General features: G+C 34.2%; 1 protein-coding gene across 1 annotated transcript in view; it reads left to right on the forward strand.

Moving 5' to 3' along the window:
- Window positions 1–15571, forward strand: part of LOC111056404 (glycogen debranching enzyme) — a 59283-nt gene extending 43712 nt beyond the window's left edge. Inside the window, 5 exon segments of the mRNA XM_039437161.1 lie at window positions 8004–8219; window positions 9199–9373; window positions 10994–11207; window positions 12490–12726; window positions 13754–15571. Of these exon segments, the coding sequence (XP_039293095.1) occupies window positions 8004–8219; window positions 9199–9373; window positions 10994–11207; window positions 12490–12726; window positions 13754–13801 (890 nt within the window). The 3' untranslated portion in view covers window positions 13802–15571.
- Window positions 15572–17071: the final 1500 nt, after the last annotated feature.

Genomic DNA, 17071 nt, shown 5'->3' on the forward strand with positions numbered 1-17071 from the left:
TGTGGATCAATAGCCCATACACTAAGAAAATTGATGCACAGCTCAACATGGCTATGATAATGATTACTGGGTGTATCAAGTCAACTCCTGTAAATTGGCTTCCAACACTGAGCAATATTGCTCCACCTCCCTTACGGAGGAAAAATGCCCTGTTGAAGGAGTTCAAAAAGATTTCCGATAACCCAATGCTGCCAATTCATGAAGACCTTCCCGACCTAGAAATAGGTCGCCTCAGATCTAGAATGCCTCCATTGACATCTGCAAAGGATTTGGTCAGAACCAATTTCAATAGAGTGGAATGCTGCTTGGAATTTGCAAGCACCTGACCAATTGGCACGGCTTATCAAGCCAAATAAAGAGCAAGAAGGTTTCAGCCTTCTCCGTCACCTTTGGAAGGAATTAAACAGGGTGCGAACAGGGCATGGTGTATGTGGGGACAGTCTGCATAAATGGGGGGATCATTCCATCACCTGAATGTGACTGTGGAGCTCCAAAACAAACTTTGAAACATATTGCTGAAGTCTGTCCTGTCAGGTTGTATCCCCATGCTGTTGAGGATCTTGTGAATGCTGCACCAGCAGCTCTTGAATGGCTGGCTGATTTGGTTTTGGCTTTATAAATAATAATAATTTCTCTGGATGTTGGACGACACATCCAGAGGAGTTTATTCATAAATTGCATATTTACATATTAATTAAATACATTACATATTTTTTTCATACATTTTCAATAATAAGCTTATAACAATATTCAAGGTTTACAAAATGATACCTCACTATATAATATATGTGTCGAGGTTATCAACAAATTAATACTAATTTATGCTACAACAGATAATACAAAAATTCCAAAAAATCTAAAACTATATCTATTACCCTAAGCATCACCTAGTACAAAGATACTAAACCGAGGTACTATTTTCTACCTATAAATTACCTTATTTAAAAAGAATACTACTTAAATCTCAATCCTACTTACTATTAGTTCCTCACTACTTTGTATCCCAATACTGAATAACCAATGTCTAATTTGTCTTTTGAAGCCATTGAAATTTTCCTCTCCTTTGATTTCTAATGGTATTCTATTAGGGCCTACAATATGCCCTAAATATCCTAGTGATCTTTGCCCAAATGCTGTATTCATTCTTGGTACTTCTTGATTGTAACGTTCTCTTATTCTAGTATTATGGCTATGATTTATGATATGGTTCCTGTTTTTATGTTTTTTCATATACCCTAATAACAACAATATATACAATTGCCTAACGCTGAGTACTCTATTTTCTATAAATAATTCTATAGTTGGAAACCGGATTTCCCTGTTTCCCATTATTTTCAAAATGCGTTTTTGAGTTTTAAATAATGGATCTATAAAACTGAAGTTAGCTGCACCCCAAACTAACAGACCGTACCTTAAAAGAAATTCAACTAATGTTAATTATACAGTTTTTAACTTTTCTTTGTCTATGATACGCCTTAATTGATAGAATTTGTATATAAGGTTCCTTATTTTGGCAGTTGTATTATGTTATGTGCTTGTTCCATTTCAATGAATCATCTACTATTATTCCTAAATACTTTATATTGTCAGAGCGTTCTATTAGTGGGCAATTACAATTATTGTTACTATTTCTATCACAATTATGAAGCTTCATTGTTGTCATGTGTGGTTTTGTGCTATTTGTTAAAGAAAAAGCTAAAAATTTTGTTTTTTCTGAATTTAATGACAATAAGTTATTTCTTAACCAACTAGTGATTTTTGTGAGTTGTATCTCTGCTGTTTGGAACACTTCTTCCAAGTTTTTTCCTTGAAAAAGGAGTGCTGTATCGTCAGCAAAGGCTATAACTCTACCTTGAATTTGAATGGAGCACAACTCATTTGCAAAGATCGAATACAAAATTGGTCCTAAAACTGTTCCTTGAGGTATTCCAAACTTCATGGAACCCTCTGCACTCATATGGTTCTCAACCTTTGTTTTTTGCTGTCGATTGCTGAGGTAGGATCTGAGCCATTCAAGTGGCACTCCTCTTATACCTATTGCCTCAAGCATTTTTATTAATAAGTCATGGGAAACAGAGTCGAAGGCCTTTGCTAAATCTAAAAATACTGCTAGACATTTATTCTTTTCCTCTAAATTGCTAGTTACAAATTTTGATAATTCTAGTACAGCTAACTCTGTACTTATACCTTTGCAGAAGCCAAATTGGTTAGGAGAAAGAATATTATTAATTTCTAAAAAGCTTATTAATCTTGATTTAACTAGTTTTTCTAAAATTTTTGATACATTGCTAATCAGTGAAATAGGTCTATAATTACTAATAATTAGATTATCGCCTGCTTTATGTATAGGTCTGACACAGATTTGCTTCATTGCTCTTGGAAAAGTACCATATAACAAGCTCAGATTGAAAATATGAGTTAAAGGTTTAGAAATTAAATCTTTTATTCATTTCAAGGTCCTGTTATCTAATCCAAATGTCTAGTTTATCTTTTAATAATTAAGTTATAAAAACTACCGGTCCATGTGCATAGTTTTATATTTTGACTTTTTTAATTTAATGACAATCAATTATTATAATTGAGCACATAATTCATATTTTAGAGGTAAATGTGTCAAAATGCCATAAATAAATATCCGTTTTATTGCTTTGTTCAGGTTCATTACAAAATTTCAAATAAAATTATATAACATTATAAAATTAATTACAGTATTAGGCAATAATCAGCAGCTGCTGGGGAATATCCTTTTGTGATAGGATGTTGTTGAGTACATCAATTTTAGGTCCATATAAAAATAAATTTTCAACCAAAGCGAGTGTGTCAATCCTTGTACAGCCATACTTCCTTGTATACATTCTTCATTCTCTCCCACTCCTTTCTCTCTCTTGCAACTCTCTGCCACGTCGCTCCGCCGCATACTTTTCTGAACTCTTCGTCCCATCCATACGAAGGCCTTCCTCTACTTCTTCTCAAATTACGTGGGTACCATTCCAGTATTCTTTTCGTCCATCTTTCGTCCGTTGTCCTTGCGATATGTCCAGCCCAATTCCATTTTCTATTATCATCTTGCCTACATCTTCAATTTTTGTTTCATTTCTAATCCATAATTTTGTTTTCCTGTCTTTTCTTGTCACTCCTATCATTATTCTCTCCATCGACCTCACGGTAATTCTAAGTTTCTTAATTATTTTTTCATTTATAGTCCAGGTTTCGCAGCCGTACAAAATTGCTGGTAGGATACACGTTTTTAGCAGCTTTTTCTTATTTTCCATTGATATCTTGGATCTGAATAGATAGCTGTACTTTTTGAACATTGCCCATCCTATTGCTACTCTTCTGGTAACTTCTCCCCATTGACCTTCTCTCCCTATTTTCTGACCGAGGTAAATGAAATGATCTACTTTCTCTATCCTTCCGTCCTCAGTCACCAATACTCTATCATTTTCATCACTGTTATAATATGTCATTACTTTCGATTTATCAAAATTTACTTTCATTCCAATCTTTTTTGTTACTTCAATCATATCTTTCAACATACCGCATACCTCCTCCGTATCATTTCCAACTATAACAATATCATCAGCAAATTTCAAGGCATTTAATTTCACACCGTTGATATTGATGCCTCTCTCTTGCCATTGCAACTTCATTAGGGATTTTTCTAAGACTGCGTTAAATATTTTAGCTGATGGTATATCTCCCTGTCTCAAGCCTCTATTCACTTGCATCACTCTACTTTTTCCTCTCAAGCTGAACTCACTTTTCATATTTCCGTAGATGAATCTGAATATTTTCAAGTACTTATTGCTTATTCCCAGGTCTTCAAGTGTCTGTATTACAGCTGCTGTGTTGATTTTATCAAAAGCCTTCTCAAAGTCTATAAATAGTAGCACTAGTGGAAATTTATATTCTTTAGATTTCCTTATCATTTCCTGTAGGACTAGGATGTTATCCAGAGTGGAAAAGTTTTTCTTAAATCCGGTCTGGCTGATTGGAGTTGCTGCGGTCAAATATCCGTCTATTCTGTGCGAAATTATTGCCATGAATATTTTGTATATACTTGACAGGAGACTAATTGGTCGATAATTCTTGACTTCCTTTTTATCACCTTTTTTGAAGAGCAGTAACAAGTTAGCTTTGAGCCATATTTCAGGAATCTTTCCATTAGTGAGGCATAGATTAAACAGCCTTGTTAGTATTTCTATCACCTTTTTTCCTCCCGCTTTCAATTCTTCATTCGATATTCTATCTGGTCCTGGCTTTTCCCTCCTTGAGACGCACAATTGCCCGTTCTACCTCTCTTTCCATAATCGGTGGACATTCTTCGTTTCTATACTCATTCCTGCCGCGTTCTCCATTTTTCAGTTCCATGTTATCTTCTTCCAGTTCATCCTTTTTATAGAGGCTCTTATAGAATTCACAAATTATTCCAAGTATCCCTTCTATTTCTCTTATTTCATTTCCCTTCTCATCTTTCATACAAATCAGTGTGTTCATTCCTAATTGCTGCTGCCTGTTAAACTCTTTGACGCTTGTTCCGAGTTTCAAAGTCTCTTCTAATTCCTTTGTTTTCCTATTATTAGACCATTCAATCCATTTCCTTCGAATTAGTTTGGAGATTTCACTAAATTCAATTTTTTCTCTGCCGTGTCTTTTTAGTTTTCTTCTCTTCTCTAACAATTTAACTATCTCTCTTGGAACTTTTCTTTTCTTGTTTTCTCTTAAGTTTCCTAGCAATTGTCTCGTTTTTCTCAAGGTATTAGTCAGTTTATCAGTTATAATCTCCATATCCTCACATTCGTTGATTCTCTTCATTCAAGTTATTTTGTAATTTTTGTTCAAATCCTAGGTTTCTCAAGTCCACTGTTCCCAGTCGTGTGAGCCGTTCGCTGTAATATCTTATTCTATTCTTATTGATTTTTATCACCATTCTCAGAGGCCTATGATCACTTCCAATATTTATCCCATCCTCTACATCTACATCTTGAACAATAAATTTTTTGTCTATCATGAAAAAGTCTATTTCGTTGTTTGTCTCTCCATCGGGGCTCAACCAAGTCCATTTTCTTGATTCGTGTTTCTGGAAGAATGAATTCATCAGATACATCCTCTTGCCTTCGACAAATTCGACAAGTCGTTCACCTCGCTCATTTCTCTCCCCAATTCCGTACCTTCCAACACATTTTTCACCCCTGCTCTTCCCAATTTTCGCATTCATGTCTCCCATAACAATATTATATTTGCATGTATCATTTTCGAGAGCCTCTTCCAGATCCTCGTAGAAATATTCAAGCTCTTCGTCCGATGACGCTGACGTTGGTGCATAAACTTGTATCAGTTTGATTCTTCCTTTAATGTGTCCTTGTAATTTCCAAATCATCACAGAGATTCGGTGTGTATACTGCTTGAAGCTTACAATTTTCTTTTTTGATACCTTGTTAATCAGAAATCCTGTTCCTCCAGTAGAACCATTCCCATTCAGATAGAGCATCCTATCATCTCCCATGATCACACACTGCTCACCATCTCTCCTTACTTCCGCGAGTCCTATAATATCCCACTCGATGTTGTCCAGCTCTTCTAACAACTGTTCCACCCTCCAATTTGCTCTAAGAGATCTACAGTTGTATGTGATTATATTTATGTTGTCTTCGTTATTTGCGTTTTTTGTAGCCTTGCCGTTTCCAAAATTTACATCCGTTTGTTTTCCTTCATTCTTCTTGTCCTTAATTGTCGTTCCGATCGGTGGTTGCTACTTATTTTTTGAAGATCCTTCCATATTTTGATTATTTCCTTTGTCTCCTACCGTTATATATGATTCTAATGTATAATTGCTCTTTTTCCCGAGTCGTCCTGTGTTCACACTTTGGTCAATCTTGGTGGGTGAGTCTCCATCACTTCTAGGTCTTTTCTTTTCTTTATTATACTTTTCTCTCAAATTATCAAGACCAAGAAGTTTTCCCTCAAGTAGTAGCTTATCTTTTTTGAGATAAGCTTTTTTCCCTTCTTTCCTAAAATCGTACATGAAGTGTGATAATTCTTTCCTGACGGCGCGAGTATTAAAGTCGAGATCTTCTTGTATCTTTATATAACTATATTTCCCTTCCTTTGACAAATTCGATTTTTTCCTGAGTATTTTATTTCTTGTGAAAGACGACGTAAACGTTACTCTAATTGGACCATCGCTTTCTGATTTGCTCAGCTTTTTTAAGTATTCCATATCCTGGTTTCTGATATCAGCATCCAGATATTTGAGTATCTTCATTATCTCTTCTCTTAGAGTCCAATAATTGTTACCGCCTTTAATACCGAATATTATTATATTTCTTCTTCTGTATTCCTCTTGTTCCCGTTCTTTCTGTAATTGCACTTCGGATTTAAGCTCTCCTACTTGTTTCTTCAAAGTTTCAATTTCGTCATTGAATTTGCTGGCAATATTGTCAATTTTTGTTTCCAAACCATCTAGCTTATTTAGTTTTTTCAGAATCTCGTCCAATTTCTTCTCCATTTTATTGAAATTTAGTAAAACGTGATGGTAATTCAGTAGTGTTCTATCAATACACCTCTCTGTAATATTAGTCTATTATTCACTATTTTTCGTTTTTATCGAACAGAAAGATTATTCAGCTATAGAACAACGAAACTTATTAGATAAGAATTTTGGCTCAGTTTTATATGACAGTAGTTGAATGGAAATTCATGGTGAGCTATGTATAATCAAGGTCCAAAGTCCAATTTCTAATCTCCCGTTCAGCCTGCTAGCATACTCTTCTTCTGTGGATTCTAACCTCAAACATTGTCACTATTCTATTCATATCGAGAAAATATAACGTTTTCTACATATTGAGCTTCAGATACACTCTCACAAAAAACAGGGTACAGTAACGTATCTAACTATATAAATTGATTGTATCTCACCTAATAAAAACTTGACTAATCGAATAAAGAAACACGGAGCTCACAGAACACAGCCTTTCACTTCTAGCGCTTATCTCGTACTCTCAAAATGCCATACGCTATATATATATTTTTAACAATAAAAAATAAATTATTGAACCATTTATTATTGAAATTTCATTATTAAAAAATCTAAAACCTGAATTTACATATTATGTAAACCAGAATATTGTTTAAAAAAACATAATGCATGATTTTGTTTATGAGAAGATTGGAATTTCAAATGTACCGCCATAAAGACCCCACATAATGGCCGCTCCATAAGGAACACTAGTGTCATGACCTGTATTTATAGACCTTGAACAAATTTATAAACACCGTTTACCATTGACACTTTGTAGGGAGTGGAAGAGGGGCTCTCATTGCCTCAACTTCGTCCACAATACTTGTAAGGCTGGCCACTAACGTGATGCATAGTCCACCTACATTGTTGTATCATCACAGCTGTGATCACAGCGAAAGGCTTCGAGCAAAATCTTTTGTCGTTAGGTGTTTTAACTCCAATTTTTTGTTGTTTATATTTTCTTTTATTTGAGGTTAAATTATTTTTCTGTCATAATTTGTAATTTTCTAGTGGTTTATTTATTGTTATTAAAAAAAGTAAATTCGTATGGCTTTTGTTGGTGGGGAGTCCCTTGCGGGAAGGTCCCACCGCCTGAATATATAATTTAAGCCGTTAATGGGCCTTACGACTGTCATACTTCAGCCGGGACCGACAGTTTAACGTGCCCATCCGATAACACGGGAGTGATCTGGTTAAAAAGCTTTTGGTATTGAGAGGGTTTGAACCCGGGATCTGCTGCTACGCAGGCACTCTATCCACTAGACCACGGATCACTCCTATTGTTATTGGTTGTCTATTATATTAGAAGCATTCCGCTGATGACAAAAATGTGCATGATGTGTGTGTGCATGATAAACATGCATGTTATGCATGTTTATCATCGTACACATGTTTATCATTCATGTTTTACCGTTATTGGCCACCGTAATGTTTTTAAAAGTGTAGTAATTAAGGCATTCATCTATTAATCTATATTTGCCAGGTTTTGTGTTCGGTGGCAACGAGTGGAACTGCGGCACCTGGATGGACAAGATGGGTTCGAGCGAGGTGGCGGGCACCCGGGGACGTCCGGCCACGCCCCGTGATGGGTCAGCCGTTGAATTGGTCGGCCTCTGCAAGGCCACTGTCAGATGGCTCGCCGATCTCCACCAGCGATCACTCTACCCTCATGCAGGCGTCACTCGCACTAATAAGGATGGTGAGCGAGTTCTTTAAAGCTTCTAAGTTCCTGTTTGGTGTTGGTTGTAGTTTTCTTGTTGGTTTTGTTGTTGATGAAAATCATTCATAGGTAAGGGCATGACCACCAAGATTGAATAGAATATACGATTAATTAAACAGAAACAGTGATCAACTGTAACTAATCATCAACAGATCATTCAAATAAAATACTTCAATTGATGATTATATCTACCCATCTCCTTCTATTGGTTATCATCTTTTTAATTAACTCCTTTAATCTTTTGGCCGTTCTCCTTGTCTACTTCTCCAACTTATTCTTATTATTAACATTTACATCTCAGATGGAAATTACTGAGATATTGCATTTATTAAATGCTAATGAATTAATTTGATCAAACGAAAATCCAAATTAAATGCTGTAAATCACCCCGAAGACTTATGCTATTGCATATATTGACAGCAGGGTAAACAGCTAGATGGATATTCGATGAGCGGTACTTTTCAAAAGTTATTTGTAATATGAATGCAAAATTTCAGTAATGTCCATCTGTAGACTGGCTGGCCGCTATGGCTTCGTATAAAATGAGCGCTGCTATCCAGAGATTGTCAGTTTGGTGTAAGGGTAAGCATTCCTCACTGGCAATTAGAAGGTTCCGGGTTCGATTCCCGGGCTGACAAATAATTTTTGAATAGTAGCGCTCATCGAATTTCCATCTAGCTGTTTACCCTGTTGTCAATATTTAAAAAAAAATCGTATTAAGTTTAGTTCTTGTATTAAGGTTTGTAGTAGTTTGTTCAGGAACTTTAAACTATACAAGCAATTCAACGAAGAATTGACTATAGCTTTTGCTTGTGTGTTATAGATTTTAGAATATAGATTGTGATTCTTACAACTTTTGTACGTTTTATGTTCTGCCTCATTCTACATTATAATATAATATTATATTATATTATTCGATTTTATTGCAATTCAAATTGTTATCTGAAATGTGTTCTAGGCACAACAACAACATGGACCTTCGCGGAGTGGGACGCGCGCATAACGGCCAACTTCGAGCAGAACTTCTGGGTGCCGCTGAAGGCCACACAAGACGACTCCAAACTGGTCAACCGGCGCGGCATCTACAAGGACTCCTTCGGCGCCACCCAGGGCTGGCCCGACTACCAACTCAGGTCAATAAATCTACAAGTAAAATGTGAATGAATAAATTACTTGATGAGTGAATGAATGAATGATTAAATAGGTTAATAGAACGATTTTTGAACACGTGAGTAAGTAAATGAATAAATGAAAATGTGAAATTAATACGGTAAATTGGAAAATGGATTGATATATGAAGCATTTCGAAGAATATGTATTTTCACAGGTAATAATAAAATGAAAATATCACTTTTACACAGCAACTGACACTTGTGTTGAAAATATATGCTTTATTACTGTACTTCTGTCTTTGATTGTAATTGGTGAGTGAACCAATGCTTTATCTATTTATTTATTCATTCATTTATTCATTTTACATTTCATAATAATAATGTGTATTTATATAGAAGCAGTATCAAAATGTGATCATTGTGAAATGAGTTTTACAAAAAGTTCAGTTTTGGTAGTAGATAATGCATTGGTTGTTCTGAGTCCTTGAACCACAAATAGAAGAAATTTAGGACACGATCAAAACTGAGATAAATATCCACTTTATTTATAAACGAGCAAGTATAACCCGTGCTCCGCCCGCAAGGGCCTTTGAAAAAGCAAATAAATTGAATTATAGTTTTATAGTTCTATGATGAAAATTTAAAGTATCATCTTATCAAGTTCACGAATTATTCATTGAATACATATACAATAATAGAATAATTATCTATTATTTTATAAAAATTACTTGAATAATCTTCATTGTAGTTGAAAAATCATAGCAAAAAATATGGTCTCTGAGCGATTTTGAACTGCGCATCTAGAGCGATCTTTCGCATCTAGATCGACACACGACTCCACTCGATGTACTCAATATTTGTTTGGGTCTTTATCTTCACATAAATTTGTATCTAAAATTGAACATTTGGTTAGATTACTGAAATAAGAATCAATTGATCAATAAAAATCAAAATAAGTATATTTACTACCCCGTCCATGTTATTTCTTTAATATTATAGATAAATTAGAGTATGATAAATATCTGGCTGAAGGCCAGATACAGCAGTTGCAGAAACTATTTCATCTAGAACCACAATTCTTCAAGTAAGTGAGACTATAGTCTCTATAGCTGGTAGTATCTCATACTGTGCCGTTCTTACGCTTTCAAATGCCAAAACAGTAATAATAGACAGTAGTCGACAGTAATCGGCTTAACAAAAAATTGACTTGAAATTTGGAACATAGAAGACCTATCTATACCATGGGATATCTACTGATGCTATCTTTTCTCTATAGTAAAACCTCAATCTTCATCATTTGTTATCTCCCTTTCAACGCGCTTAATGTAAATTTATAATTACTACCTCATGTTTTATTATAATAATGTTGAAACATATATACACTACTTTTTTATTGGTTTTTAAAATGATACTGCTGAGTGTGCGTTATGTGTGCAATAATGGGATTAAGTTTATGGTGTAATAGTCGACAGTAATCTGCTTGAGTTATCAAAAATCGGCTTGAAATTTGGAACTTAGAAGACCTATACCATGGGATATCTTCTTGTGCTATCTTTTCTATATGCAAACACTTACCAGTATTACTAATTATCTTTATTACTGTTACAATTATTTATGACTATTACCCTACTTTGCCAACAGGTGTAACTTCCCGATCGCGATGGCAGTGGCTCCCGAGCTGTTCAATGCGCAGAACGCGTGGCAGGCACTTCAGGTGGCTGAGGAGGTGTTGCTTGGGCCCCTCGGCATGAAGACCCTCGACCCCCACGACTGGGCCTACTGCGGCGACTATGACAACGACAACAACACAAACGATGCCAAGGTGGCGCATGGCTTCAACTACCATCAGGGACCTGTCAGTATCAACTCATCATCTCCTGATCTGCTTTTTCAGCTCAATGTTGTTTCAATGCCTTGAATGTCGCGATGATGCATTGAAACTCAAGTTTTCTATTAATCAAACTATATATGTATAATAAGACAGAGATTAAATTCAATTAGAATTGTTAAAGATCGGTTTCTAGGACACCATAATCTAATGGATCATTAACAAATAGTTTGAACATAGATTCAATGAGTGTCCTAGGAACCGGGCTTAAGATTAATAAAGATTAAAGATTCAGTTGGATCATTCAGTATCAAATGATATTCAATTCTTAAGATTTATTATGTCTCCAATCCAATTTTGATGTTACGCTTCATGTGAGTGCTTATTCATCTATTTACAAGCTGTTTATGAGAATAAGTGGTTGTGACATGTCTTCAAAGATGTCACATTCTGGATTCAACTCGAACTACCGTACTAAGATTCCAACTGTTTCATTCTTGTTTCGTGATATTTATACCGATATGCAGTATTCAATCGACATGTATTTTTATTCAACTTGATGATGAGAGGAAAAGTATATCATCATTAGTGATTGATCAATAAGAATGAAGATAAACCTATATACATCCTCGGTAAATTCAGAATCTTAATGTGAAATTGCAAGTTAATCAGGTCATTAGTTCACAAGTGATAATGCGCAAATTGTTTTTTCTATCACTTACATGTATAAGCTAATTCCTCCCTTTATAATATTAAAGCTATTTATGTTGAGGATTTACTGATAATTTTTATTTTCATTTTTGTTTATCTGATAGTAATTTTGTTTTGTACTAGCCAATCAATTCATTTGCCCAATGAAGGCCAATGTCGACTAGCGCCAATGTGTGGATGGGTGGTTTGCCAACGCTGGCTACCGCTGGCCTTCATTGAGCACTGGTCATATTGCAGGCTTGGCCAGCGACTGTGCCAACATGTAGATGTGGTATTAGAGAATTATAGCGTGTGCAAGATTATATTGATAATCCTTTTCGATGGTTTATTCTTTGTAGTGATAGTATAAAATTGTTAAAATGCAGTGTTTAAATTCATTTCCTATTTTAAAATTCTAAATTCTAATTTTTTGTGATTATTCTGGGACCAAAAATATTTGTGTTTGAAAGTGCTGACGAATCAAAACCTCTTTTTGAGTTGTTTTCAATAAAAACTCGGAAATGGAATAGTAAGTGCTATAAGCTAGTTTTTCCATTTCCATTCATTTTATTTGATTATGTGTTTTTATCTCTGTTGAATAAATAAATAAATTGAACAGGAATGGGTGTGGCCGGTCGGGTTCCTGTTGCGGGCGCGTCTAATGATGGCTGCTCGCGTGGGTGGCTCCGAGCTGCTGAATAAGACGCATGCGCAGACCAGCGCCATTCTCTCCCGCCATTTCAAGCAGCTGCAGGAGTCAGATTGGCGTGGCCTTCCTGAACTCACCAATACCAACGGCCAGTTCTGCAAAGGCAGTTGTCCCACGCAGGCCTGGAGTATGGCCTGTATTTTGGAGGTAGGTATTCATTCAACATACAAAACCTGATCATTGTCAACACATGGTTTAATATGGTTTAAAAGTTTACATTCTTGAGGTACGTTTGAAAATGACAAAATTCAAAATAATTATTCAGCAATTAAATACAGGAACATTTTCAATCGATGGGCAAATTTTCCTTGAGTTGAGGTACGTTTTAAAGTGGCAAAATTCAAAATATTTATTCAGTAATTAAACACGTCTTTAATCAATGGGGAAATGTTCATTACGGAATGTTCGAAAATTACAAAAATCAAAATATTTATTCAGCAATTAGACACAGACACATTTTCAATCAATGGGGAAAATGTGCCATATCTACTAATGGTTTTGTTAACGCAGAAAATGAAATAGGTAATATCAATGAATAGTTCTTCTTAGCTTGTTTTTTTGAGGTACGTTACTACACAGAATTTGAAATGTGTATGAAATGTCGAGAGAAAATTTAATTAATCATGTAAATAGTACTTCTCTGAACAATTTTCAAAAAATGCAGATGTTGGTCAGAATTAGTAATTGGATTCAAAGTGTTCTCTGTCAAAGCCATAATGATTTTGTGATATGTCTATATTTTGTACAGTAAGTGGAATATATGTTACATTGAATTTTCTTGTAATGTTGACTTGATTTAATGTATTTTCCTTGTATATTTTGTTGAGGAAGATGTATACATGAGCTTGTGTCTGGCTAATGTGAAGAATGATAAATCTCATTCCACCGGGATGTGATTTCCCCATCCATCAATTCAAACTACAGTAATCACGTGATTTGTATTGGTAATGTTTACAGTAAATCATTTCTCTCTTATTATTCTGTATTGATCGCTCAATTTATATTTGTATCCCTTTTTCTGTTCATCTAGTTTATCCGTTCGGTCAATTATAAGTGTTAACGCAGTTGTACGTACTTCTGTTCAAGTGTTTCCTCGTTAATATCACTATGGATAATATCCCTAATCGATTACTATAATATTTGAAAATAATAAATAATCATTGTTTTTTCGCAGGTTTTACACGAAATGTCAACATCACCAACGACCGCCCCCCATAATTGACACCCTTGGCTCATGAAGAGGGAAAAACACGCCCTAATTCTGAACATTTTACCGAAGATCAGAGACGATAGTCATCGATTTCTGAGACCTAGTTCGGTTGGAAGGAAGAAAATGTCGGACATAAGTCTGATCAATTGGCTTGACTGTGAGGAGAATGGTCGTTCCATGGTTTCCTACTCGTTTCAACGATCCATTTCAAAAGATAGCAACACTGTCAAGGAAATTATGAGACTTTTCATTTTCTTCACAATTCTACTGTTTTTTATATCACTGATTGCTTACTATGTGTTGCTGTTTTTTGATCTCTAGAGTATATCTCTAGATAGACTAGATTATATTCTACTGTAAGTAAATCCAGAGATATACTTTAGATATAATCTAGAATGCATTGCTCATGTTTTATATACTCGCCATTATCATCAATATATTATAGCAAGCCCTTTATTATCGACCCTCTTCATGAGCTTTGTTATTTAAATTTAGGTGAATTTATTTTATAAATATTGTTCAATTAGTTGTTATAATAATTATTATTGTTGATTATAAATCACTCACAATCTGCCTTTTGATAGAACACCTCCGATTATATCTATAATCATAATTCTGTATGTTATCTATATTCATCATGTGTTAAATAGATATTATTCGTTTTAATAGGACGAAATATTGAATATTCGTATTTTTTGTTTTTAACTCTCTCATTCTATTGTTATCAAACATTTGAGCTATTACTGTATAATCATATTGCTAATCTATATTAATCAAATTTCAAGCTTTTTTATGAATTATTGTTGGATTGAGCAATTTTCAAAGTACAACTACATTGGATGATATAATGTTTGGAGTGACTAAATGTTGTGAATTCTTGTTTGATTCACTAATTAATAAATCTATATATGTTTCTCACAATGCACATTGTAAACTCCTTCACATATTTCAGCAAAGAAAGTTTTAATGTAATGTGTACAGCAACTATAATTAATAAAAAAATATATTGATAGCAATAGGTTTTCCCACTCATAAGAGGCTACACAGAAAGGATCTCATAGAACTATATTTCTTTTAGTCTTACATTTCTAAGATTGAGATTCTTATTAGAGTGTGTTGATATTATAGCCACACACCTTGATGAAGCCTTCATAATGATAGAAAAATATACATATTGATTCTATGGTTGTTTCTAGGATCTTGAATCTTTAACGAAATACGTGTAAAGTGCCATATCATTTTATTTTAACTTAATATAATTCAGTACTGTATCTTATAGAATATTCGAACACTTACATATTATTATTATTACAGCACTTTATGCACAAATAGAAAGTCTGTTAATTCTTCTTCTGGAGATTTATTTTTAGCGTGATTCAATGCTCAATGTTCAAATACTGTGTATCGGAAGATGAAATATTTTTCTATCAACTTGTAATAAATCACAAAATATTTTTATAGATTCTGACAGAAAAGTGTAGGCTTTCTTGTAATTCGTTTGTTGTATTTTATTACTGAACTGTTTATAATATAATATTATGATTTTTAAAATGTAGCTCACAAAAGTTCTATTGTTGTTTGTTAAACGATATATATAATATTATTTAATGATAATCTTTTTATTTGAATGATATAGACTTATTTTTCTAAAAAAATCTAATGTTCTTTAGAACGATATAGTTTAGATTCTAGTCTATTTATTACAAGATGAATCGAAAAGGTTGAGAAGTTTTGTACCTGCTTGATTTTTGCTTCAAATAAAATAATTATTTTCTGTTTGATCCCTTTATTGTTTGAGAAAGTCTTTTTTCATATGGAATAGAAATGATGCCCATGATATTCCAGTGATTGAGATAAATCAAGAAGCAAAGAATGTCTGTAGTCTGTGGCTTAGGTATTTCCGTAAAATTCTAAGGAATAAAAATCATACCCATGCTCATAGAGGACTCTACAGACCTACAGACTAAATAAGTACTGTATATTACTATAGTTGGAAAGTGGATGAAATTCTTAATAAGATTCATATATACTTTTCAGTAAAGTATTCAATCACGTAAAGCCTGTAATTTCCCCTTTTCAACATGGGTTCATGCCTTTGCGATCGACGGTTACTAATTTGCTGCAGTTTTCCCAATCTGTTTCCTCTGAGCTAGGTGTACAAGGTCGCGTCGCTGTAATTTATTTAGATTATAAAAAAGCATTTGATACAGTAAATTTCAAAGTACTTTTAAATAAGATGAGAGGTTTCGGACTTTCTGAAAGTCTTATTACATTTTTTAAAAGTTATCTCTATGATAGGAAATCTTATGTATTATTCAATAATCAGAGGTCGTCTTTTGATTTCACCAACACATCAGGTGTCCCTCAGGGATCAAATCTTGGCCCATTATTGTTTTTATTACTAATAAATTATGATCCTCCTGATTACATTGAAAAGTCCGGTATTCTGCTGTTTGTTGATGATGTCAGGTCTACAATACAAACCTATATCTGATATTAATGATTGTGCCTTCTTGCAGCGGGATTTCGACGGTGTTCAGAGGTGGTGTAAAGCGAATAAATTAGAAATCAATATTTCAAAAACCAAGTTCATGATCCTTACCCGCCAAAAAAAAAAAAATCCTTTACAGTATAGTCATAAAATAAATGATACTTTTCTGGACAGTGTAACGAGTATGAGACACCTGGGAGTCCTGATGGACCCAGCACTTGAATACAGAGATTATTTGACTCATGTCATGAATTCGGCCAATCGATCACTAGGGTTTCTCTTTCGTAATTGTAAGCCCTTTACTAGATGTGAGGTCATATTGAATATTTAATAACAGTGAGGAGCAAACTAGAGTAGGCTATGCAGCACTTGTTTGGGAGCCATCACAGAGCACTGTTGTTAATGATTTGGAGATTATTCAAAATAAATTATAAAGGTACCTCTATTTCAAAAAGTACAATACATTTTGTCCAATAGCTTTTCCACTGAAACCTTAAGGTCAACATTTAAAGTCCAAAAATTGAAAACCAGAAGATCCATTAGAGCATTAATGTTATTATATGAAATTCTAAATATTAATATATTCATGCCAGATTTCATCAATTTGTCAAATTTTCATGTTCCATGCAATAGACCAAGACTTAATATGCTATTTCAAATACCGTTTGTCAGAACCGCTCACCTTTCCAACTCCTACCTAAATAGAACAATGAAATTGCACAATAGACTATATAAACCCATTATTTGACCCCTTCTATGACCGCTACAATACATTCAAAAAAATCTTGTGA

This window comes from Nilaparvata lugens, chromosome 10 (assembly GCF_014356525.2).
Source record: "Nilaparvata lugens isolate BPH chromosome 10, ASM1435652v1, whole genome shotgun sequence".
Classification (NCBI taxonomy): Eukaryota; Metazoa; Arthropoda; class Insecta; order Hemiptera; family Delphacidae; genus Nilaparvata; species Nilaparvata lugens.